The following is a 25,411-nucleotide window of genomic DNA, read 5'->3' as shown; positions in this document are numbered from 1 at the left end:
CACCTTTTTAAAGATGTCAGACATACGTAAACAGAAGTATACGTCAACATCAGAAAATCACACATTTTCGTTATACAAAATGATAAAAATAGATAAAAACTTGTTGAAATGACAAAATTTGATTATCAACAGTTTTTGAAAAAAACTGCTAATTCATAGATTTATATAGATTAATTATGGATATTAAAGGGACTGATTCACGATTTTACCCAAAATTTTGTTTTTCACTTTTAATGATCAAAATCTATTGTCTAATATGTTTGAAAGATTTCTCATGAAAATTAAGGTTATACATCATCACAGAAGCTCATTTTAGAGAGTTTATTATTTGTTTTGTAAACAAAGATTGCGGTATGCTATTGTTTACAAATTTTCAAAAGAAATGGATATCGATCTAAGTGTTATTATATCTTTCATATTTCAAGCATTTTTGGGGTGAAATGTGTCATTTAAAAGTTAAAATTTGTGACTATGCAAAATTAAGATGCACTATATTACAAAATCAATATTTCACTTGTTTGTTTGTTTACATAAAAAGACTCGAGTCTTTGTTTACATAACACATATTTAAGGCTAAAATATTGTTTTCATTCTTGCATTCAGAAGGTCAAAATTTTGGCTGTCAACATTAAATGAGTTATATTTCTAATGTTTAACATCAAAAATGAAAAATATTTTTATCAAAAATCGTGAACCAGTCCCTTTAAGGAAACCAATGTATAATAGACATCCAGTAGAGGAAATTCCAGCATAGGAGTTATTGCCCTTGACAACATTTTTATAAATCATAAATAATTGATTATCTCTGGAAAATATCATTTTTTCTGTATTAATAGTTTACCAGATGTTTTATTATATCCAGTGCATGAAATAACTCAGAAAGATATATTTCTATCATGCGCAAAGTTTAATTTATTAAGATTTTTGCAAAAACCTATGACATCACATGAGGATCGATCAACCTTATTAGGAAAACTTTGTACTGGGGCTAGGAACGTGAATTGTGGTAACACAAACTCCTAACGCCAATTGGAGGTATATTAGTTTGCAGAGGAATATAAGTTTGCATTTCAGCTGCATTGGTGCACCATATATGACCTACTTTAGGAGTAATAGTAGCTATAGGTGAAAAAGTTCTCCTGAATAGATTTTTTTGTTATGAATATGTACAGGTATTAATTGCTCTGAAATTTTGTCATCACATCCCTCTCAGAGAACATGGAGAAATACATATCAAATCAGTTCATATTTCAATTTAATTGGTGCAGCATGACCTATTTTAAGAGTAAAAGTAGGTCAGACAACTAATATTCCAGGCTTTTTCTGTTATGAATACAGGTATTGCCATGAAATTTTTACAACCTCCCTATCAGAGAATTACATATCAATCAGTTCACATTTCAACTTGATTGAACTCCCGTGGGGATCCGCGTTAGAATAGGTCCTCAGTACCCCTTGCCTGTTGTAAGAGGCGACTAAATGGGGCGGTCCTTCGGATGAGACTGCAAAAACCGAGGTCCCGTTTCACAGCAGGAGTAGCATGATAAAGATCCCTCCCTGCTCAAAGGCCATAAGCGCTGAGCATAGGCCTAAATTTTGCAGCCCTTCACCGGTAATGGTGACCTCGCCATATGAGTGAAAGGTTCTCAAGCGGATGTTAAACAGTGCATTCAATCAATCAATCAACTTGATTGCACCATGAGCCACTTTATGGCTAAAAGTAGGTGAAATACTTTTCTGGACTTTTTCTCATTATGGATATATACAGCTATTGCACCATCATTTTGTTACAACCACCCTCTCAGAGAAATACACGATCAGTTTACATGTCAAATGGATTGGTGCACCATGACCTATTTTAAGGTTTTCTATGATATCAATACGCAATTTCCTAGTTGTCCAATAGTTCTTTCCCTTTGTGGAACTCTTACGCGCAGTGAGACGCAAAACATACTTTCGCCCACACGCGGTGGATACAAATGCTTATCGCTGCCTTCATATATTGCCTAAAGGATGATTATCAGACATCGTGCAACCACGCAAACTGCTGGGGCATACAATCTTAGTAAATTTATGATTATTTGATAATAAAATAGCTGAAACAAAAATCTATAATCACCATCTTTCTTTGATAAAGTATCACTCATGCAGAAGAGGAAATAAAAAAATAAATGAATAATAAATTTATTGGCCTAATTCAAATAAATATTATTCTTCATATGGTCAGTTTAATGTATACCAATGGCTGATACAAACAAAATTTACGATTTGAGAACTTTTATTCTTATTAACATAGTTAGTCTATAATATATGTACACATCTTGTACCCACCCAAGCGTTCAACAGAATACTGAACGTACCTCCATCAAAGAAGAGCTGATATCTCGGAACTTGCGTATTGAGTGCATATAAAGTGCTGAGGTCTAATGGGCGTATGTTGTACCATTTTTCGCAACTCTTGTTTACCAATTTAACTTAAATTGTTTATTAATTATACCCCCCGCGAACGAAGTTCAGGAGGGTATATGGGAATCACTCTGTCTGTCTGTCTGTCTGTCTGTGCAGATTCGTGTCCGGTCCATAACTTCTTTCTTCTTTGACATCGACATACCATATTTGGCACACAGGTGGATCACCATGAGACGATGTGTTAAGTACCTTCATGACCTCTATATGACCTTGACCTCAAGGTCAAAATCAAAGGGTTTTTTTTACAATGGATTTGTGTCCGGGCCATAACTTCTTTGACGTTCTTTGACATAGGCATACCATATAGGCATACCATATTTGACACATGAGTGTATCAGCATGAGACAATGTGTCGGGTACCTTCATGACCTCCATATGACCTTGACCTCAAGGTCAAATTTAAAGGTTTTTACAATGGATTCGTGTCAGGGCCATGACTTCTTTGTTCTTTGACATAGGCATACCATATTTGACACATGAGTGTATCACCATGAAACGATGTGTCGGGTACCTTCATGACCTCTATATGACCTTGAACTTTGACCTTAAGGTAAAAATTGATTCTAGGGTTTTGACATAGTCATACCATAAGACATGGGTGTATCACCATGATACTATGTGTCATGTACATTCATTACCTCTTTATGACCTTTGATCTCAAGGTCAAAATTATATGTTTATACCATGGATTTGTGTTCGGACTATATCTTCCATTTTCTTCTACAAAGGCATACCATATTTTTACATTCAGGAAAGATATAATTTATACCTATTAACAACACCCTTTGGGAGATTGAGGTAAGCGCGGGGGGGGGGGGGGGGGGGGGGGTATTCTTAGTGAGCATTGCTCACAGTACCTCTTGTTTTGTTTAGTTTTAGTTGTCTGACTTTAAAATTGAAAAATGGGTTGTATTGTTTTTATTAAGTGTTTGATTTCAAAGAAAAAAGTCAAGGCTAAATGTAATATCACAATTAATGCATGGTTTCATCTGTTGGCGTTATATTCCCCGAGTTAAATGAATATAAGGCTGTCCTTTAAGTATCCTCACATCCCCTTTTTAGGTCACCTGAATCATTCAGGTGATCTATTGCTATAGATCTGTTTTTGTCCGTCGTCGTGCGTTAACATGTGAACATTTTCAGCTTCTTCTCTGAAACCCCTGAACCAATTTCAACCAATTTTGGCATATAGCATCTGTGGGTGGAGGGGAATAAAAATTGTGAAATTCGTGGTCCCTGCCCCCCTGGGGCCCGAGGGGTGGGGCAAAAACCATCAAAATGAGTGTAATTTTAAAAAATCTTCTTCTTTACTCCTGGACATCAAGAAGCCAAACGGTGTGCCTAATTATAATGAGCGTTGAGCCCTCTACCAAAATTGTGAAATTCATGGCCCCTGGGGCAGGGGTTCTTGTATTAGGGTGGGGCTCTTAATTGGTCATATAGTGAAAATGTAGAAATTCTTTGAAAATCTTCTTCTCTGTCTCTGGGTATTAAGTAGACAAACTAATAGCATGGTAATGATGAGCAAGGATGCCTCTTTAAAAATTGTGAAATTCATGGCCCCTGGATCAGGGGTTCTGGTGTGTTAGGGTGGGGCTTTATTGGTCATATAGTGAAAATGTAGAAATTCTTTGAAAATCTTCTTCTCTGTCTCTGGGTAATAAGTAGACAAACCAGTAGCATGGTTATGATGAGCAAGGATGCCTCTTTCAAAATTGTGAAATTCATGGCCCCTGGGTCAGGGGTTCTGGTATTAGGGTGGGGCCCTATTGATCATATAGTGAAAATGCATTTTATTTCTTTGAAAATCTTCTCCTCTGCTGCTGGGTATTCAGTAGACAAACTAATAGTATGATAATGATGATCAAGGATGCTTCTTTCAAAACTGAAATTTATGCCCCTGGATCAGGGGTTCTGGTGTAAAGGCAGGGCTGATTAATTATATAGTGAACATGCAATATTTCTTTGAAAATCTTCTGTTTTTGTCCGTCGTTGTTCGTCGTGCGTTAACATTTGAACATTTTCAGCTTCTTCTCTGAAACCCCTGAACCAATTTCAACCAATTTTGTCATATAGCATCTGTGGGTGGAGGGGGACAAAAATTGTGAAATTCGTGGTCCCCGCCCCCCTGGGGCCTGAGGGGTGGGGCAAAAACCATCAAAATGAGTGTAATTTTAAAAAATCTTCTTCTTTACTCCTGGACATCAAGAAGCCAAACTGTGGGCCTAATTATAATGAGCGTTGAGCCCTCTACCAAAATTGTGAAATTCATGGCCCCTGGGGCAGGGGTTCTTGTGTTAGGGTGGGGCTCTATTGGTCATATAGTGAAAATGTAGAAATTCTTTGAAAATCTTCTTATATTGGTTTTATCTAAGGAGTAAATAACCCTTTTTAGCTCAAGTGAGCTTTTCTGATCACCTGTATTCCGGCGTCTGTCCGTCCGTCTGTAAACTTTTCACATTTTCAACTTCTTCTCAACAACCACTGGGCCAATTTCAACCAAAGTTGGCACAAAACATCCTTAGGTAAAGGGAATTCTAAATTGTTAAAATAAAGGGCCAGGCCACCTTCCAAGGGGAGATTATCAAGAAAAGGTAAAAATAGGGTAGGGTCATTAAAAAATCTTCTTCTCAAGAACCACTGAGCCAGAAAAGCTGAGATTTATATGAAAGCTTCCTTATATAATGCAGATTTTAAATTGTTAAAATCATGGCCCCCGGGGGTGGGATGGGGCCACAATAGGGGGTCAAAGTTTTACATACAAATATATAGAGAAAATCTTTAAAAATCTTCTTCTCAAGAACCACTGAGCCAGAAAAGCTGAGATTTATATGAAAGCTTCCTTATATAATGCAGATTCTAAATTGTTAAAATCATGGCCCCCGGGGGTCGGATGGGGCCACAATAGGGGGTCAGAGTTTTACATACAATTATATAGGGAAAATCTTTAAAAATCTTTTTCTCAAGAACCACTAAGCCAGAAAAGCTGAGATTTGTATGAAAGCTTCCTTATATAATGCAGATTCTAAATTGTTAAAATCATGGCCCCCGGGGGTCGGATGGGGCCACAATAGGGGACCAAAGTTTTACATACAAATATATAGGGAAAATCTTTAAAAATCTTCTTCTCAAGAACCACTGAGCCAGTAAAGCTGAGATTTATATGAAAGCTTCCTTATATAATGCAGATTCTAAATTGTTAAAATCATGGCCCCCGGGGGTCGGAGGGGGTCACAATAGGGGGTCAAAGTTGGTTGTTTTTTTGTTTTGTTTTTTTTTATCTGTTTTTATACGCCCGTCTTAAGACGGGCCGTATTATGTTATGGCCTTCATGTCCGTCCGTCCGTCCGTCTGTTATCTTTTTCGTGTCCGGCTCATAACTTAAATACTATATTTAATTAAGGCCTAGAATAATCAAACTTTGTCAGTTGATACATCTTGGGTAGAAGGTGTGTCGCACATTAAAACCAGGTCGCTGTGACTTTTAATTAAGAAGATATGGCCAAATATGGTAAAACCCTGTCCGGCTCATAACTTGAAAACTATTTGATCTAGAATCATGAAACTTGGTCATCTTAGGTAGAAGGTGTGTTGCACTGTACTTTAAGGTCACTGTGACATTTAGTTGAAGTGATTTTTTGAAAAAAGTATGTTATAATTGGTACAATCCCTACTCATATAAGAGTTTTGTAGAAAACCTCATTCAAAAATGTTACATCAAGAAAACACATATTTTTTTTATGATATACTGTACAGCTTGTTTCCTTTGTTTCTAACAATAACATGAGAAATTCCACTTGTCCCATGGGAGTAGCATGCAAAGGGCATTTTGACAAGACTAATTAATGAGTTTTGTGTAGAGCATCTCTGATCAACATGATCAAGCAGGTGTTATCTTTATCTCTAGGGAATTGGGCAGAGAGATCTTAGCCTCTTAATTGCAGATATACCAGAAATTATTTGTGAAAGTGAATTTGTTTGTTGTGGTTAGTCTTTATTTTCAAAATTAATTTGACATTGTACTATATAATTTTTAATTTTTTTTCTCAGCAACCTATATGCAGAGTATCATTTCTCACTAAGACAACAAATGGTTGCAATATGTATAAAGGCCTATTTTAATGATTAGTATTTTGATGTTTTGTTATGGCTGTGGCATTGTTCAGAAAAAATATATACAATGAACAAAGCTGCAGATTGGGCATTTGTGTAAATCTGAACAGATGAAATAGTATTGCAATAACCATATTAAAAAATGTTAATTCAAGAAACTACACATTCTTCATTATATACACTGTACTATACAGCAGTATATAACAAACAAATTATTTCTTTTGTGTCAGTAACAAGAGAAATTTCCCTTGTCCCATGGGTGTAATTATCAAGCAATTCAGGAGGCATTTTGCTAACAGAAAAATTGCATTCTGTCAAATTACAGATTAATTAATGAGTTTAGAAGATTTCTGTTACAGCAATCTGATCAAGGTGCTATCTATATCTCTTGCAATCAGGAATTGGGCAGAGGAATCTGGCCTTCTAATTGATCTGTCAAATTTTAGAACAGTTCTAATTGGTAACCATTACTTTGAAAGTTAATTTGGTATAAAGTTTAAGAATTAATATGATATTGTAAAATATATTTTTATTTTATATCTCAACAACAAGGTGCAGATTGTCATGTCTCGCTAAGATGACAGTTTTACAGTCTAAGAATAAACATAATGACTAATGTTTGATGTTTTATTACGCTGTGCATTGTTCTTCATTCCTTAAAATACAATGAGCAAAGCTGCAGATGTGCATTTCTCAAGTCTAACACAACCAGTTGAGAAATATATGATGTATTATTTTTTTCTAATTAATAACTACACCATAGGAGATGCACCAGTGTTTGAAATAACCGTTTTTAATCTATATTTATTTATATTGACATCACCATGCATATTTTACTTTTATACTTGAAGATTTGACAAAGGCAGATACTGATATATGTATTTTTTGATATGTTGAATAAATCAACCTTTTTGAGTACTCCCATTTATTGTAAGTTGTTTGCTTGGATAAAGGGCTATCTTGCACTTTAATCATTTCATTGAAAACATTTGGGAAAATGTTTTTATATCCTTTTAAAAATCATTAAGCTTACATTATCAATATTTGAAGCAATGTCACATGAGGCCATAAAGTGGGTAAGATTCTTAAAGGAAGGTTGACATTTGGTTCCATGCATACCTATCTCTTCATGGTGATATGTTCATGTTAACAATATGTGACGGGCGTATCATGTGCCGTGGCGGTGCACTTTATTTTTTCTGATCACATTTTGTCCAGCGTCCGTCTGTCTGTAAACTTTTCACATTTTCGACTTCTTCTCCAGAACCACTGGGTCAATTTCAACCTAACGTGGCCAAAAGCATTCTTGGGTTAAGGTCTTTCAAGATTGTTCAAATGAAGGGCCATGTCCCTTTCAAAGGGGAGATAATCACAAAAATGCAAAAATAGGGTGGGGTCATTTAAAAATCTTCTTCTCAAGAACCACTGGGCCAGAAGAGCTGAAATTTACATGAAAGCTTCCTGACATAGTGCAGATTCAAGTTTGTTCAAATCATGGCCCCAGTGGTAGGATGGGGCCACAAGGGGGGATCAAAGTTTTACATACAAATATATAGGGAAAAACTTTAAAAATCTTCTTCTCAAGAACCACTAAGCCAGAAAAGCTGATTTTTACATGAAAGCTTTCTGACATAGTGCAGATTTAAGTTTGTTCAAGTCATGGCCCCCGGGGATAAGATGGGGCCCCAAGGGGGGATCAAAGTTTTACACACAAATATATAGGGAAAAACTTTAAAAATCTTCTTCTCAAGAACCACTAAGCCAGAAAAGCTGAGATTTACATGAAAGCTTCCTGACATAGTGCAGATTCAAGTTTGTTCAAATCATGGGCCCCGGGGGTTGGATGGGGCTACAATAGGGGATCAAAGTTTTACATACAAATATATAGGAAAAATCTTTAAAAATCTTCTTCTCAAGAACCACTCAGTCAGAAAAGCTGATTTTTACATGAAAACTTCCTGACATAGTGCAGATTCAAGTTTGTTCAAATCATGGTCCCCGGGGATAGGATGGGGCCCCAAGGGGGGATCAAAGTTTTGCACACAAATATATAGGGAAAACTTTAAAAATCTTCTTCTCAAGAACCACTAAGTCAGAAAAGCTGAGATTTACATGAAAGCTTCCTGACATAATGCAGATTCAAGTTTGTTCAAATCATGGGCCCCTGGGGTTGGATGGGGCCACAATAGGGGATCAAAATTTTACATACAAATATATAGGAAAAATCTTTAAAAATCTTCTCAAGAACCACTAAGCCAGAAAAGCTGATTTTTACATGAAAACTTTCTGACATAGTGGAGATTCAAGTTTGTTCAAATCATGGCCCCCGGGGATAAGATGGGGCCCCAAGGGGGGGGATCAAAGTTTTACACACAAATATATGGGGAAAACTTTAAAAATCTTCTTCTCAAGAACCACTAAACCAGAAAAGCTGAGATTTACATGAAAGCTTTCTGACATCGTGCAGATTCAAGTTTGTTCAAATCATGGCCCCCGGGGATAAGATGGGGCCCCAAGGGGGGATCAAAGTTTTACACACAAATATATAGGGAAAAACTTTAAAAATCTTCTTCTCAAGAACCACTAAGCCAGAAAAGCTGAGATTTACATGAAAGCTTCCTGACATAGTGCAGATTCAAGTTTGTTCAAATCATGGCCCCCGGGGATAAGATGGGGCCCCAAGGGGGGGGGATCAAAGTTTTACACACAAATATATAGGGAAAAACTTTAAAAATCTTCTCAAGAACCACTAAGCCAGAAAAGCTGAGATTTACATGAAAACTTCCTGACATAGTGCAGATTCAAGTTTGTTCAAATCATAGCCCCCGGGGATAAGATGGGGCCCCAAGGGGGGGATCAAAGTTTTACACACAAATATATAGGGAAAAACTTTAAAAATCTTCTTCTCAAGAACCACTAAGCCAGAAAAGCTGAGATTTACATGAAAGCTTCCTGACATAATGCAGATTCAAGTTTGTTCAAATCATGGGCTCCGGGGGTTGGATGGGGCCACAATAGGGGATCAAAGTTTTACATACAAATATATAGGAAAAATCTTCTTCTCAAGAACCACTGAGTCAGAAAAGCTGATTTTTACATGAAAACTTTCTGACATAGTGCAGATTCAAGTTTCTTCAAATCATGGGCTCCGGGGATAGGATGGGGCCACAAGGGGGATCAAAGTTTTACATACAAATATATAGTTAAAATCTTTTTCTCAATAACCACTGAGTCAGAAAAGCTGATATTTACAAGAAAACTTTCTGACATAGTGCAGATTCAAGTTTGTTCAAATCATGGTCCCCGGGGGGTAGGATGGGGCCACAAGTGGGGGGGGGGGGGGGGGGTCAAAGTTTTACATACAAATATAGAAAAAAGCTTTAAAAGAACCATTGGGCCAAAGAAGTTGACATTTACATGAAAGCTTTCTGACATACTGTAGATTCAAGTTTGCAAAGGGTAGTTTGGGCCATAATAGGGACCAAGGTTTTACATGCAAATATATATGGAAAGTCTTCAGATATGGGCCAAGGTGACTCAGGTGAGCGATGTGGCCCATGGACCTCTTGTTCTTTATGATGTCTCAGACCTAGGTTTTTTAAAAAGGATTATTGATTGAACATAAAAATGACACATGTACTTCATGACCACATAGCTATTCAATGTTTCTTCCATCCAAAAGTAAAATCCTTATATTTAAACACAAACCTAATTCAAACATTGGGAGGTTGTTACATGATACTCAGGTGACCTATAAGGCCCCTGGGCCTCTTGTTGATGTTTAAATGTTAATGGGTATTTACAGCAAGAGGAATTCTAAATTGATCATATTTAACCGAATTATATGCATGGTTGTCACTGAAGACACACCAATGAACTTTTCATGATTTGCTCTGTCCAATGGTCATATATCATATACATGTATACGTATAGATAGAAATCACATGTACATTACAATATTCATGTTTTCATTTCCCCCACAGACTAGTGCCCCGAGTTGATAGAAGGTGATGGCGAGTTCATATGCATCAATGCCAGAGACAACGAACGCAAACAGAGCATGTCGAGTTGTTCTCGGTCCCTGTACGGATGGTCTACGTGACATATTGCGTCACTACGTCCCACCACACACATTCCCTAATGTCATCAAACAAAACAAACTCAATCTTCCTCGTCTGACAGCTGTTCAGCGTGACCTAATTTTACCTAAGAGTGGAGGTTATACAGGGAGGTACGAGGATATGGACATTTCATTATTGTATATCCTATTGAGAAACATAACCAGCATATCCCCTCACTCCAAGGGCTGGGGCAACGATCCTGATCCCTGTGACATGAGTCGCTCGGCCAACATCGAGAGGATTCGATTGGTCCGGAATCGTTGTGTTCACTCATGTGATCCATTCATGTCCAACACAGACTTTAACTCCATCTGGTCCACCATTAGATCGACAATGGTGGATCTGGATGCCTTCCTGGTGAATGGAAACAAATATGAAAAGTCAGTGGATTTCCTACGTCACGAATCGATGGACCCTGAAAATGACCTACATTATGAAGAAGAACTGAGGAAGCAGGAGCAGGAAGATAAGACGACCAGGGAAATGGTGAACAACCTTGAGAGTAAGTCAAGATTCTGTAATCAGTTTTGAATTTTCAGATTATCACTCAGGGCTTTCAAAAGTAGCCGGTAGCCGGCGGATTTCCGCCGCCTATAGTAACATTAGGTGCCGGCTAGACTCAGAAATCGCGGCCGTTAGGATGTAAAAACGTGTTTACTTGCGCGAAATTTAGTTCAGGTAAATACCGGCACCTGATTGGTCGTCTGTTGGTGTAGAAAATAATACGTCAATTGCAATAGTCGGAAAGCCTCGGATTTACCCAATTCGTGACAACACAGACGAGAAGTTCCGAAAGATAACAACAAGTCCTGAACGTAAAAATCAATGATGTTGACGGAATGAAGAGAACAAATACCCTGTTCAGTTTCGGCTTTAAAAAGGCCAGAAGTGAAAGTGACACAAGTATAATATCAATCAATAATTTTAAAGCGAAAACAGAATTTAATCAGGAAAGATTTCAGACTTGCTATTCTTTTTAATTTGCAAATGCCCACGTGGTATTAAATAAAAACGAAAGTAGAATTTTTCAGCACAAATTCGCTATGTTACCAACAAATCTGTAGCTGTTAACTTGAATTTGTGGAAAAATAAACTTATAGGTCATTTAAATGTTACTTATTAATTTGTAATAAAGATTGTTTGGGTTTTATTTAAATAATATTGGGGTGAGCAAAAGCAAAAGGTCCCAATGGGTTTCATGTCAGTCTTGGAGAAAAATATTACTCCCAGTGTCAGTTAACAGACTTTAAGGGACCAAATGAAAATAGAAATATAGAGTTGTGTTAATGGTGAAGAATATTCTTAAAATATTGGGAGTGTAACTCTTATTTGCAATTCAATAAAAAAAATGATTAAATACATGTAAACTTTTTTATAACATACAATGTATCCGTTTAAAATGGAAACGAAAGCTGACAATACAGGTAATTAGAACAACTATAAATATAATATATATTGATGCTTTATTATATAAAACTGGTGTTGGTTGTGATCTATATTCTTCTTACATTTTACTTTAATCTGCTTACTCTTGGGTGGCAGAGATTCAAGCAAAGACACTTAAAAATTAATTGATACAGCATTGCAAAAAATAATTACATGTAGTTATCTTGATGCACTTTATTTTTCATTTTGCATCAAAATTAGTACTTTGCAATGTTGAATTTTTTAAGTCTTTGCATGAACAGAAAATTTCACATATGAAAATTCATGGCAAAAGTAAAAATTTCAGGCAAAAAAATGACAATTTCAAAACTGCATTTAAGTGCCAGGAAACCGCCAGAATGCAGGATTTTGCGTCATTTACCCCAGACCCCCGGCCGTAAGGTCGCCGAGCGTAGCTCGGCGTGCGATATGGCTGCGCCGTTCGCATTGGATTGCCTTCTACTTTTTCATTTCAGCCTCCTACTTTTAAATTTGTTGAAAGCCCTGATCACTGTATCATTCTGAGTGTAATGATAAGTTATGATTAATTGACAGTGTAGAGTTATACACGAATTATTCTAGGAACGACTCCGTATTTTGTGTAAGAGTTATGTCCCATTTTACAAAGTTTTGCACTGAGCCCGTGCACAACGCACAGTTTCTACCTTGTACAAGCGTACACCTATTCCAGTGATGTAGTCCCACAGTGAAAGTAATATTTGTGTTTTCTTATGTTTAAATTCTTTTTATGTACATCAGTTACATTTGCAGTCAATATTTATACAAAAGTTCATGTAAGCTATTTAGACCTTTGGCGGGAAAACTGTTCGTGCTATGTTTCACCCACATACATGCCAACTTTCCCGATTTGTGCGGGATTTTCCCGATTTGAAGCAGTTGAAAAGGCAAATCCCGATATCCCGATCGGGATTGCAAAAATACCCCGAAATCCCGATTTTCTAAAAATATCTCCCATTTTACGACAACAAACCCCCATTTCCAACCGGAATTTGAAATCCCGCGTCATTTCTGAACTGGCCAATCAGAAATCGGGACAATAGTCAGCCATTGCTGTTTACCTGTGTCGCATGGTATCGGAGTGATGTAATTTACTTGGTCTGCCCGTGTCGGGGTGCTTATTGGACAGTGCGAAGCATGTTTTGATAGTAATTAATCGGGAAGACGGATTTCAAATTGACATATCCTTTACACAAACGTGAATGGCAATGATAATAGTGTCACCACCAAACAATCGGACATTCCCAATTTTTGCCTCTCGCTGACAGCATCCAAAATATGCAATATTAAAGGTACGTAAAATTTTATGTTTTTCCAACTATGATAATATAGGCTACCCGAATCTATCTGTCTATAGCGATGTATTACATAGTCTATATAGTGTAATATTTAATAGACTATGTGATGCGTAATTTGCACAAGTCTGTACTGAATTTTATATTAGCAAGTAGCCTTTAATATTTTACAAATAAAAACATATATTTTGATGTGTTTTTTCCTGGTAATTATTTCAGATGTCATGGGTGTAAAGGTTTTGTTCGCAACTTCATAGCAGGGCAGATCACTCCTTTTCTGGTTGCAATGCAGATTGTTCCACCAGACTCTGCAAGCCCATGAAATTGTTTACAGACAAGCAAGATCGCCTTTGTAGTCGTACCTAAATGCATGTGCTTTAATCTAAATTTTGATATATAGACCAGCCAATGTATATATGGTGTAAAAGGATGCAACTTTAAGTATTATTTGATAATATGTATGTGATTTGTTGGAGAGGATTTTTTGCTGAATAGATGATTTTAATAAAATACTTATTTATATCTTTCAAAGTTTTGTTTTTTTTATATAGTTTTGTTAAAGTTAATGGTCAAACACACTTGATGTATGATACATGTATAATGATTAGATTGATATTTTATTTGAAAAGACAAATATTTATTTTCATGGTATAATGTGAATTTTGAGCGTTGAAAAAAGGTCGTCGCGCGCAAAATCCCCCATGGGGATTTTCAAAAGTTGGCATGTATGCACCCATGCATAAACTAGTCTTTCAAACTTTCAAAGTAAGATTTATTAGGTAGTCATTTTCAGTTCTATATTTATGTCATACATTTTTATTATCTTGCGTAATTTCTTGTTGTAAATCATAGATAATTTAGGTTTATTTTTTGTCAAGCAAGTGATATTTAGTCATATTAATTCCGCCAGTCATATTTATTATATTGAATTATTCATTGTTACACCATTATGTCATGTGTAATGTCTACATTTTCGGAATTGTAATAGAGTGTCATATTTTTGTTACAGCTTTTTACTAATATCATACCCAATAAAGAATTAACTGAATCACAATGGCTATAGTGATCAGTACAGACAGTATTTATATTAGGCCAAAATAAAAAAAATAGGTGTGTTTCCGACTAAATAAGAAATATTGCCCCGTATCACTGCATGGGGAAGAAACTTGTACACGATGCATACATTTGTGAGTACTGACATGTAGCATCACATGTTCAGTATTGGGTAAAATTAGTATTACTAAAATAAACCAAAAAATTACATTTGGACGACTGATTTTAAGCTATTTTAAATCAACACATGATTGCATGTATACCTGTTTTGATTTACTTGCAGCACATGAGTCGGCAGTTCTACAACGTAAACAACAATCACTGAGCTTCGCGAGCATGTAGCGAGCGCTCGATGGTTACGCTCGTGAAGCTCAGTGGTTGTTGTTTACATTGTAGGCCTAGACCTTTACAGATAATTTGAATATCGAACCCGAATTATCATGAAAAAATGTACGTAATTTAAGGGCTGGAATTTATCTAGAAAATTAGGGTCAGGAGAAAAATTTACTGTTGATCAGGTAACTGCAAAAATCACTTTTGTCTTTTTGTTGTTGTTGTCTTATGTTAAACTTTGAATAAGCTATGTAGCTATATGTATGTTAATTATTTATCATGGAAATTTTTATGATTTGATCGGAAAAGTACAGCAATTTAAGTTATATTCTATGTTTCCAATTCCTGGGGTTACACTGTACCTCATACATTATATTTATCTATATAGATTGTGATTGTAAATTTTGTGGGTTTATATTTCCTATCCACAAATTTCCACCAAAATTGGACAAGTGCAGAAGATTACCCCTTATATTACTCTTTATGTGATTGAATAATGAGAAGAACAAGGATAGGATAATTACCCTATATGAACCACATTTCCACTTTAATTTCAACTGAGATTCAAAACTGTGAAGTCAATTAAAACTATCAGTACCATATATTTTGCTGTCATGGCTATGGCAGAAATACACAGATGGTAGCGTAAAGTTGCCAAATTTCTCTTTCAAATAAAAACCAAAGTCCACATTAAATTCAATACTTTGATAACATCATTTACATCTTTCACCTGATAGATTTGCCATTTTGTTTCTAACAAACACTGAAGTTCGAAACTTGATAATCTGACCAAAAATGCAATCTAATGTAATATGGTACCGGAATCTGTCAAAGTTTGCCAGTTGTTGTGGGGATCTGGTATAGAATAGGTCCTCAGTATCCCATTTCAAAATAAAGTAATTAACACATAATTAATATTTGATGGAGCTTATTTATTTATTTCCAAGTGATTAATGAGAAAATTGTTTTTTATCACTAAAGTCACTGGAACTCAGGTCAGTCGACGATACGGGAAACAATGCGCGTAAATGTACAGTATATACTTATATATTTGTATGTTGATAGATGTACAGTATATATTTATATGTTTGTATGTTAAGATGTACAGTATATAATTATATGTTTGTATGTTGATAAGATTTTGGCACTCTAGTTTTCCATTTAGCTCTTACAAGTTTATTGTTATTTTGAATTTCCAAAATTTCGGTTGAGCACCACTGAAGAGACATTATTTGTCGAAATGCGCATCCCATCAAAATTGGTACCGTGTAAGTTTTACATACTGGAAAGACTAAAATTAACAATGATATGTCATTTGTCAAATCTTTGTCTAAGATCCCTCTCTGTCTAAAAAAAATCAAATTGTTGAATGCATTACATTTAAATTCTACACAGGTTGAACATAATTATATAGACATCATTTTACAAAATAAATTTCTGTGAGGCAATTTTATTTATGTTAATATTTTATTATTTAATATTAGCATGATTAATATATTTTTGATTGATATTGATTAAAACAAGTCAATTTTATCTGAAATTTATTCAATATATTCAGATGTGCTTACTTATATGTATATTGATAAGATGTACAGTATATACTTATATGTTTGTATGTTGATAAGATGTACAGTATATATTTATATGTTTGTATGTTGATAAGATGTACAGTATATACTTATATATTTGTATGTTGATAGATGTACAGTATATATTTATATGTTTTGTATGTTGATAAGATGTACAGTATATACTTATATGTTTGTATGTTGATAAGATGTACAGTATATACTTATATGTTTGTATGTTGATAAGATGTACAGTATATACTTATATGTTTGTATGATAAGATGTACAGTATATACTTATATGTTTGTATGTTGATAAGATGTACAGTATATACTTATATAACCAAGCGACGTAGGTTTTATTAAATTTATTAGGAACTAAAGGCAATGGCAGATCTGAAATTAACAAATCACACACCACATTCCATATGCAACAAAATATACAATTACATAAATTCATATTCGTATTTCCCTTTAAAGAAGTCAAAATATTCCAATGAAATGTATATGATCGACTTTATTACTTTACTTCAAAAAGTAACAAAATTTATAGTCCTTGATCAAAAAACGGTCATTTCATAGTAGAGAAATATACTGATAAAAAATAGTTCAACGTACATAATTATCAATCATTTAATAATAAACATTTCAAATATATACCTTAAGGTGTGGCACAACGGGCAGCTACATGTATAGGTCTACTCCCTCTAAAACAAATTTCCCGCACTGATGAAAAAGCCCGCGAAACTTATTTATAGAAGAAAAAGTTATTAAACTGGTTTTAGCTAGAGTGAGTGAATTCCTACAACCAACCTGGCCAATAGAATGTTGTGAATAGATTTCATTCAATTAATATAGCACAGCTTAGTATTGAAAAATGTAGAAAATTCAATTAGATATAAAGATCACCCTGCCACACTTATATGTTTGTATGTTGATAAGATGTACAGTATATGTTTGTATGTTGATAAGATGTACAGTATATATTTGTATGTTGATAAGATGTACACTATATACTTATATGTATGTTGATAAGATGTACAGTATATACTTATATGTTTGTATGTTGATAAGATGTACAGTATATACTTATATGTTTTGTATGTTGATAAGATGTACATTATATACTTATATGTTTGTATGTTGATAAGATGTACAGTATATACTTATATGTTTGTATGTTGATAAGATGTACAGTATATACTTATATGTTTTGTATGTTGATAAGACGTACAGTATATACTTATATGTTTGTATGTTGATAGGATGTACAGTATATATTTATATGTTTGTATGTTGATAGGATGTACAGTATATACTTATATGTTTGTATGTTGATAAGATGTACAGTATATACTTATATGTTTGTATGTTGATAAGATGTACAGTATATACTTATATGTTTGTATGTTGATAAGATGTACAGTATATGTTTGTATGTTGATAAGATGTACAGTATATACTTATGTTTGTATGTTGATAAGATGTACATTATATATTTATATGTTTGTATGTTGATAAGATGTACAGTATATACTTATATGTTTGTACAGCCTTCACGAAAAACTTTGTGAAGCATAGGCCCTTCGGGCCTCCCAGTATAATAATTTTGCAAGCCCGAACAATATTTTAATGGCCCAAAATGTTTTTTTCTAATTCGACCACTTGTCATTTGCAAGGTACAAGCATGTTCTACTGTAGGAAAATACATATCTAGATGACCATAGTTAAAGAACAACTGACATTATTATATCTTATTTTATTTTTCAACAGATGACATCAGAAGCTCATGTTCTACTGTGTTTTGTATACACCACATACAAAACATTGTTTTCTCCTGAATTAAATCTCAGCAAAGGCCAACCCTCGGTCCAGTGGGGCTTAACTTTTCGATCTCTTTTTCTCCTTGTACTACTGGGTTGTTTTTTTTTAAAATTTATTTGGATCTGATGGTTGTGATTGTGAAATACACTTGTGAGGTTTGGAATTTCACTGACAAGCCCCCTCCCTACACGGGTTGAATATTATTTTACGTCCCTGTTGAAAATATTTCACTCATATGGAGACGTCGCCACTGCCGGTGAAGGGCTACATAATTTAGGCCTATGCTCGGCGCTTATGGCCATCGAGCAGGAAGGGATCTCTTATCGTGCCACACCTGCTGTGACACGGGACCTTGGTTTTTGCCGTCTCATCCGAAGGACCGCCCTATTAGTCGCCTCTTACGACAAACAAGGGGGTACTGAGGACCTATTCTAACCCGAAACCCCACGGGAATCCCAACACGGACATTGGAAGTTAATGTAAATATATAGTATGTGCATGTAATTTTCATATATGCACATACTATATATTTACATTAACTTCCAGTGCTGTGCCTCCCTATACTTCATAAAAGGCAGGATGGTTGATCATTTTTCAATGCGAAATTTCATTGCTACATGTAAGTCATGACAAAGTCTGAGTCAATCTCACGCTATATTTGTAATATATACAAAACATACAATAAAACATTTACAGGCCCTCCGGACTCCTGGGTTAAATATTTTTAGAAGCCCGATCCCGATTTTACTGGCCTCGGGCATCGGGCCACCGGTTAACGTCGAAGACTGTTTGTATGTTGATAAGATGTACAGTATATATTTATATGTTTGTATGTTGATAAGAGGTACAGTATATACTTATATGTTTGTATGTTGATAAGATGTACATTATATATTTATATGTTTGTATGTTGATAAGATGTACAGTATATACTTATATGTTTGTATGTTGATAAGATGTACATTATATATTTCTATGGTGATAAGATGGACAGTATATACTAACATGTATACAGGGAAAATCTTTAAAAATCTTCTTCTCAAAAACTATGGGGCCAGTAAAGCGGAAATTTACACAAAAGCTTCCTGACATCAAATTTGTTGAACTCATTGCCCTCGGGAGTAAGTTGAGGCGACAATAGGGGATCAAAGTTTTACATACAAATATATAGGGAAAATTTTGAAAAATCTTCTCAAGAACCACTGAGCTAGAAAAAACTAAGATTAACATGAAAGCTTCCTGACATTAACATGAAAGCTTGATTCAAGTTTGTTAAACTTATGACCCCAGAGGCTAGGATGGGGCCACAATAGGGGATCAAAGTTTTACATAACTAATAAATAGAAAAAAGATATATTTGAAAATGTTCGCCTTAAGAACCATTAGGCCAAAGAAAGCTTCCTGAGAGAGCAGATTCAAGTTTGTAAAAGTTATGGTCCCCAGGGGTAAGATGGAACCAGAGTAGGGGGTCAAAATTTTACATACAAATATATAGGGAAAATCATTAAAAATCTTCTGAAAAATCGCTGGGCCAGAAAAGTTTATGGTTACATGAAAGCTTCCTGACATAGTGCAGATTCAAATTTGTTAAAATCATGGCCCCCGGGAGTTGGTTGGGGCCACAACAGGTTAAAGATCTAAACTTAATTATAAATCTGTCTGTTTTCCTGGTGTAAAACTTATACGGTACCAATTTTGATGCACCAGATGCGCATTTCGACAAATAATGTCTCTTCAGTGATGCTCAACCGAAATGTTTGAAATCTGAAATAACAATGAAGTTTTAGAGCTATTATAGGGAAAAACAGGGTGTTAATTGGTGCTTGGCTAATCCAAGTGACTCTCTCAAATTTCTGTACAAAATGAGGGGTTTCCATAGACTTAAAATTACTAAGAAACATCAAAATTAAAATTATATACATGTATTTACTACTGTACTTTTCAAAAATGTCGAAACAAATTTGTTAACGATATAAGCAATGGACGTAAACAGAGTTTTTATAGGTAAGAAGAATTCCAATAATAGGCCTCTGTGTTTTCTTTATGTATCCTGTTATAAATTTTTAGTTCAAATTAGATGATTGCAGCAAGACTATTTCTGGTAATAATTACCTGTAGGTACAAGTGGTCTAGTTTGATCTCCACTGATAATTGATCATAGATCCCCATATCAAAGTGAGCAGTACCTACTCTGTGTATTAATTGCAGCAATCCAATGGCTATGTGTTTGTTTTGTTTATTAAAACATAAGCTGAAATTATACATAATTGCAGCTAGTCTACAAATTTCTATACATATATCAAATGCAGTTTTATTTAGACGGAATGTTTTCCATTATTTATGCATGCCAATGTAAAAATGTTTATTCATGATTAATTAGTTTTAGTGCTATAAATTGAAAATAAATATGTTAGAAATTATTTTGTTTTATTTCCACTAGTGAAATAATAGTTCTTGAACACCATATTATATGGTTTGTGGTATGTCAATGAAATATCTAATAAAAATTGAGCTAAATGCTAAATTCTCGGTATACCGGCCACCCCTCTAAACTGTCCGTTTTTTCTGGTCCGACAGCTGACCGGTTTAGAGAAGTTTCACTGTATTGTGATTATAAGTAATTTCATTTTCTTTTCTTTGTTTCTAGATAAACTGGAGAAACTAAAAATGTCACCCATTCCCCAAAATGTGAGAGGTATGTCACTACAGAATAACCAATCATTACTGAACGCATTTATTTCTTTGATTAAGTTTGGAATATAATTGTTTGTATGTTATGAGTTACAGATTAAGTTTGGAATGTAATTGTTTGTATGTTAATGAGTTACAGATTAAGGTAATGACGCTTTCTTTTCATTTATTTACATCAACATTTTGGTTCTTCAAAAGAAAATTTGAAAAATTGATTCAGTGTTGATTTCATTATCATAATCAAAGACCAAAACATTTCTCTTTTAGAAACCATGTGAGATTTTCTGATCAAAATGTGTCCATTGTCTTTTGGCAGTGTAAATTTTCATATTTTCATCTTCTTCTCCAGAACCAATGGGCCAATTTTAACCAAACTTGGCACAAAGCATCCTTGGGTTAAGGGAATTCAAATTTGTTCAATGAAAGGCCATGCCTCTTTAAAGGGGAGATGATCATAAAAGTGCAAAAATAGGGTGGGGTCATTTAAAACTCTTTTTCTTATGAACCACTGGGGCAGAAAAGTTGAAATTTAAATGAAAGCTCTCTGACATAGTGAAGATTCAAGTTTGTACAAATCAAGACCCCCAGGGTATGTTGGGACCACAATAGGGGATCAAAGTTATACCTGCAAATATATAAAGAAAATCTTTAAAACTCTTCTTCTCAAGAACTAATGGGCCAGAAGAGTGGAAATTTGCCTTAAAGCTTCCTGATATGAAGTAGATTCAAATTTGTTCAGATCATGGCCCCCGGGGTAGAGTGGGGCCACAATAGGGGATCAAAGTTTTACATGCTGATATATCCTTTGCCAATTTCAATCAAACTTGGAATAAATCATCCTTAGATGAAGGGGATTCAAGTTTGTTCAAACGAAGGGTCATGCTTTCTTCAAGGGGAGATAATCATAAAATGCAAAATTTGGGTGGGGCCATTTAAAAATCTTCTCAAGAACCAATGAGCCAGAAAAGCTGAAATTTTCATGAAATCTTTCTGACATAGTGGAAATTGAAGTTTGTGAAAATTATGACCCATTGGTTTAGGAAGGGGCCGCAATGGGAGATCAAAGTTTCGAATGTGAATGTATAGTGAACCAAACTTGGCACAAAGCATCCTTAGGTGAAATTTGTTAATATGAAAGGCCATACCTATCTACAAGGACATGATAAATGATGAATTTTTAGTCAAGTTTAATAATAATGTTTGGAAATTAATGACTTTTTAGTCATTACCTTTGAAAAGTTTGAGTTTTGCTTAATCTTGTTTATTGTGAGGAACCGCTGCTCATTTGAGCAATGTTGCCCATGGGCCTCTTGCTATATTTCATTCCAGCACATGTAATGTTCGACTATGTTGTCATTGGTATTCAGCTATGGGAGGCCAACAGAATCACGATTCTATCCCTGTAACAATGTGTTCATAAGTACACAATGCATCATTTGTTCATTGTAAATGTAAAAATGTAAATGTAGAAAATAATGTTAACTTGACAATTAGAGTTATTGGTGAAATATCAGTCTAGTGGGTTGGAAGGACTGTAAATGTTGTTACACAATGCATTGATTTTATATCAGATCTGTAGAATGTTAAAATAAGTATTTGAAACTCTGGGCATAATTGTTAAAATAAGTATTTGAAACTCTGGGCATAATTAGTTAATGCATATCCTCAAGTATCAGCAATCACAAGCCAAGATAAAACAAGAAATGACAATACCCAATATTATATCTAACAATTCAGGCATGCAGCATCTTTGTGGGGGGGTGGGGGGGGGGTAGAAATGAAAAAGAATAAAGGAACCTTTGCTAAACCAAATCCTAAATCGGGGCAGGAGGAGGGCACACACTCCATAGCATTTTCAAAGATTAATGTGATTATGTGACCCACATAAGAATACAATAATTATTTAACTCACAACTTTTATTATGGATTTAATGTATATAACAGACTCTTGTCATCGTTTTTCATGGGGGGGGGGGGGGGGGGGTTAGTTGACAGGATGCAAAAATAGCAATTATCAATGATTACAAACTATTCCATTGTAAAGCTTTATAGAACAAATGATGCATTTACCCATACCTCAACTAAGGTTTTACATTAATATACTTATCAAAGAACAAAGACATTCGTTACAAGTTTTGAATACGAATTTCTATCCATTGCAACCATTCTACGGATGCTGCATTGAGTAACAACATTTGCAGTCATTCGAACCCACTGGAATTACATTACACTGATAATAATTACTGCAGTTGTCACGCTGCATTTAACATTTCTACATTTTTATTTAACATTTTTAGGTCACCTGAGTAAACTCAGGTGACCTATTGCAATTGGTTGTCGTCCGTCGTTGTGTGTCGTCCGTCGTGCGTTAACAATTGAACATTTTTAAAGTCTTCATAACTACCTGTCCAATTCTTTTCATATTTGGCATGAAGCATCTTTGGGACAAGGGGAACATAAATTGTAAATTTCAGGACTCCAGCACCCCTGGGGCCCTACGGTTGGGGCAAAAACTGTCCAAAATTGACCAATTTTCAAAACTTTTCTCTACAACCGCACACGTGTAAGAAAAACTAAATGCATAGTGATGTAGGGCAGGAAGGCCTCTATCAAAATTATAACTTTCATGATCCCCGGGGTAGGGGTTCTGATTGATTGATTGATGTTTTCCACCACACTGAACAATTTTTTAGTTATATGGTGGCGTCCAGTTTTTTATTGGTGGGAGAAAGAAGCCAGTTACAATGTACCTGGGAAGAGACCACCAACATTCCGAAAGTAAACTGGGAAACTTTCTCACTTACCGGCGCAAGCGGGATTCGAACAGAGGTGAGAAGCCGTGTGATTTTGAGCGCGATGCTCTAACCACTTAGCCACGGAGGCCACTTGGGTAGGGGTTCTGACCCCCAGGGCGGGGACAGACTTGGTATATTATAGTGTTAATGTGTAAAACACTTAAATAACATCTTCTTTAGTGTTATTGATACTAAATTGAAACTAAATAGATATTTAGAAAAAACAGGTAGTCCTTTACCAAAATTGTAAATTTGATGATCCCAGGGGTAGGGGTTTTGGTATCAGGGTGGGGCCAAAATGGTCAGTTATTAAATGTGTGAACAATAGACATTTTTAATTTCTTTTTGATAACTATCATTCCAATTTTTATGCCCCCCTTTGAAAAAGAGGGGGCATATTGTTTTGCAACTGTCGGTCGGTCGGTCTGTCGGTCGGTCTGTAGACCATGTGTTGTCCGCTCAATATCTTGAAAACCATTCACTTGATGATAATGACATTTCATATGTGGGTTAGTTATGAGTAGAAGAGGATCCCTATTGTTTTTCAGGTGAAAAGGTCAAGGGTCAATCTACTCTGGACATAGGAATATAATGTCCGCTCAATATCTTGAGAACCCTTTGCTTGAAAGACATCAAACTTGGCACACTGGTACATCCTAAGGAGTAGATTACCCCTATTGATTTTGAGGTCATATGGTCAAAGGTCAAGGGTCAAACTGGGCATAGGAATATACTGACCAGTCAATGTCTAAAGAACCCTTTGCTTGACAGACATCAAACTTGGTACGCCAGTACATCTTCTGAAGAAGATGACCCCTATTGATTTTGAGGTCACATGGCCAAACTGGACATAGGAATATACTGTCCGTTCAATATCTCGAGAACCCTTTGCTTGACAGACATCAAACTTGATACACTGGTACATCTTCAAGAGAAGATGACCCCTATTTATTTTGAGGTCACATGGTCAACCCTTTTCTTGACAGACATCAGACTTGGTACACTGATACGTCTTCAGGAGAAGACGACCACTATTGATTTTGAGGTCACATGGTCAAAGGTCAAGGGTCACACTAGACAGGAATATACTGTCCGTTCAATATCTTGAGAACCCTTCGCTTGACAGACATCAAACTTGGTACACTGGTACATCTTCAGGAGAAAATTACCCCTAGGCTATTTCTTTTGAGGTCACATGTTTAAAGGTCAAGGGTCAAACTGGACATAGGAATATACTGTCCATTCAATATCTTGAGAACCCTTTGCTTGACAGACATCAAACGTGGTACACTGGTACGTCTTCAGGAGAAGACGACCCCTATTGATTTTCAGATCACATGGTCAAAGGTCAAGGGTCAAACTGGACATTGGAATATACTGTCTGCTCCATATCTTGAGAACCCTTTGCTTGACTGACATTAAACTTGGTACACTGGTACATCTTCAGGAGAAGATGACACCTATTGATTTTGAGTTTGCGTGGTCAAAGGTCAAGGGTTAAACTGTACATAGGAATATACTGTCCGCTCAATATCATGAGAACCCTTTGCTTGACAGACATCAAACTTGGTACACTGGTACATCTTCAGGAGTTGATGACCCCTATTGATTTTTAGGTCACATGGTCAATCCACTCTTGACATAGGAAGATATTGTCTGCTCAATATTTTGAATTGATGATACTACTCTCAATTAAATGATGTGTG

General features: G+C 35.4%; 1 protein-coding gene across 3 annotated transcripts in view; it reads left to right on the top strand.

Annotated features, from left to right (window-relative positions):
- Positions 1–25,411, top strand: part of LOC125676784 (uncharacterized) — a 33,711-nt gene that overhangs the window by 6,055 nt on the left and 2,245 nt on the right. For all 3 annotated transcript variants that reach the window (XM_056159747.1, XM_056159749.1, XM_056159750.1), the window contains 2 exons: positions 10,566–11,205; positions 20,867–20,914. In XM_056159747.1, the coding sequence (XP_056015722.1) occupies positions 10,593–11,205; positions 20,867–20,914 (661 nt within the window). In that variant the 5' untranslated portion in view covers positions 10,566–10,592. The remainder of the gene's footprint in view (positions 1–10,565; positions 11,206–20,866; positions 20,915–25,411) is intronic.

Source organism: Ostrea edulis, chromosome 3, assembly GCF_947568905.1.
Source record: "Ostrea edulis chromosome 3, xbOstEdul1.1, whole genome shotgun sequence".
Taxonomy (NCBI): Eukaryota; Metazoa; Mollusca; class Bivalvia; order Ostreida; family Ostreidae; genus Ostrea; species Ostrea edulis.
This window is presented reverse-complemented; position numbering and strand designations above follow the sequence as displayed.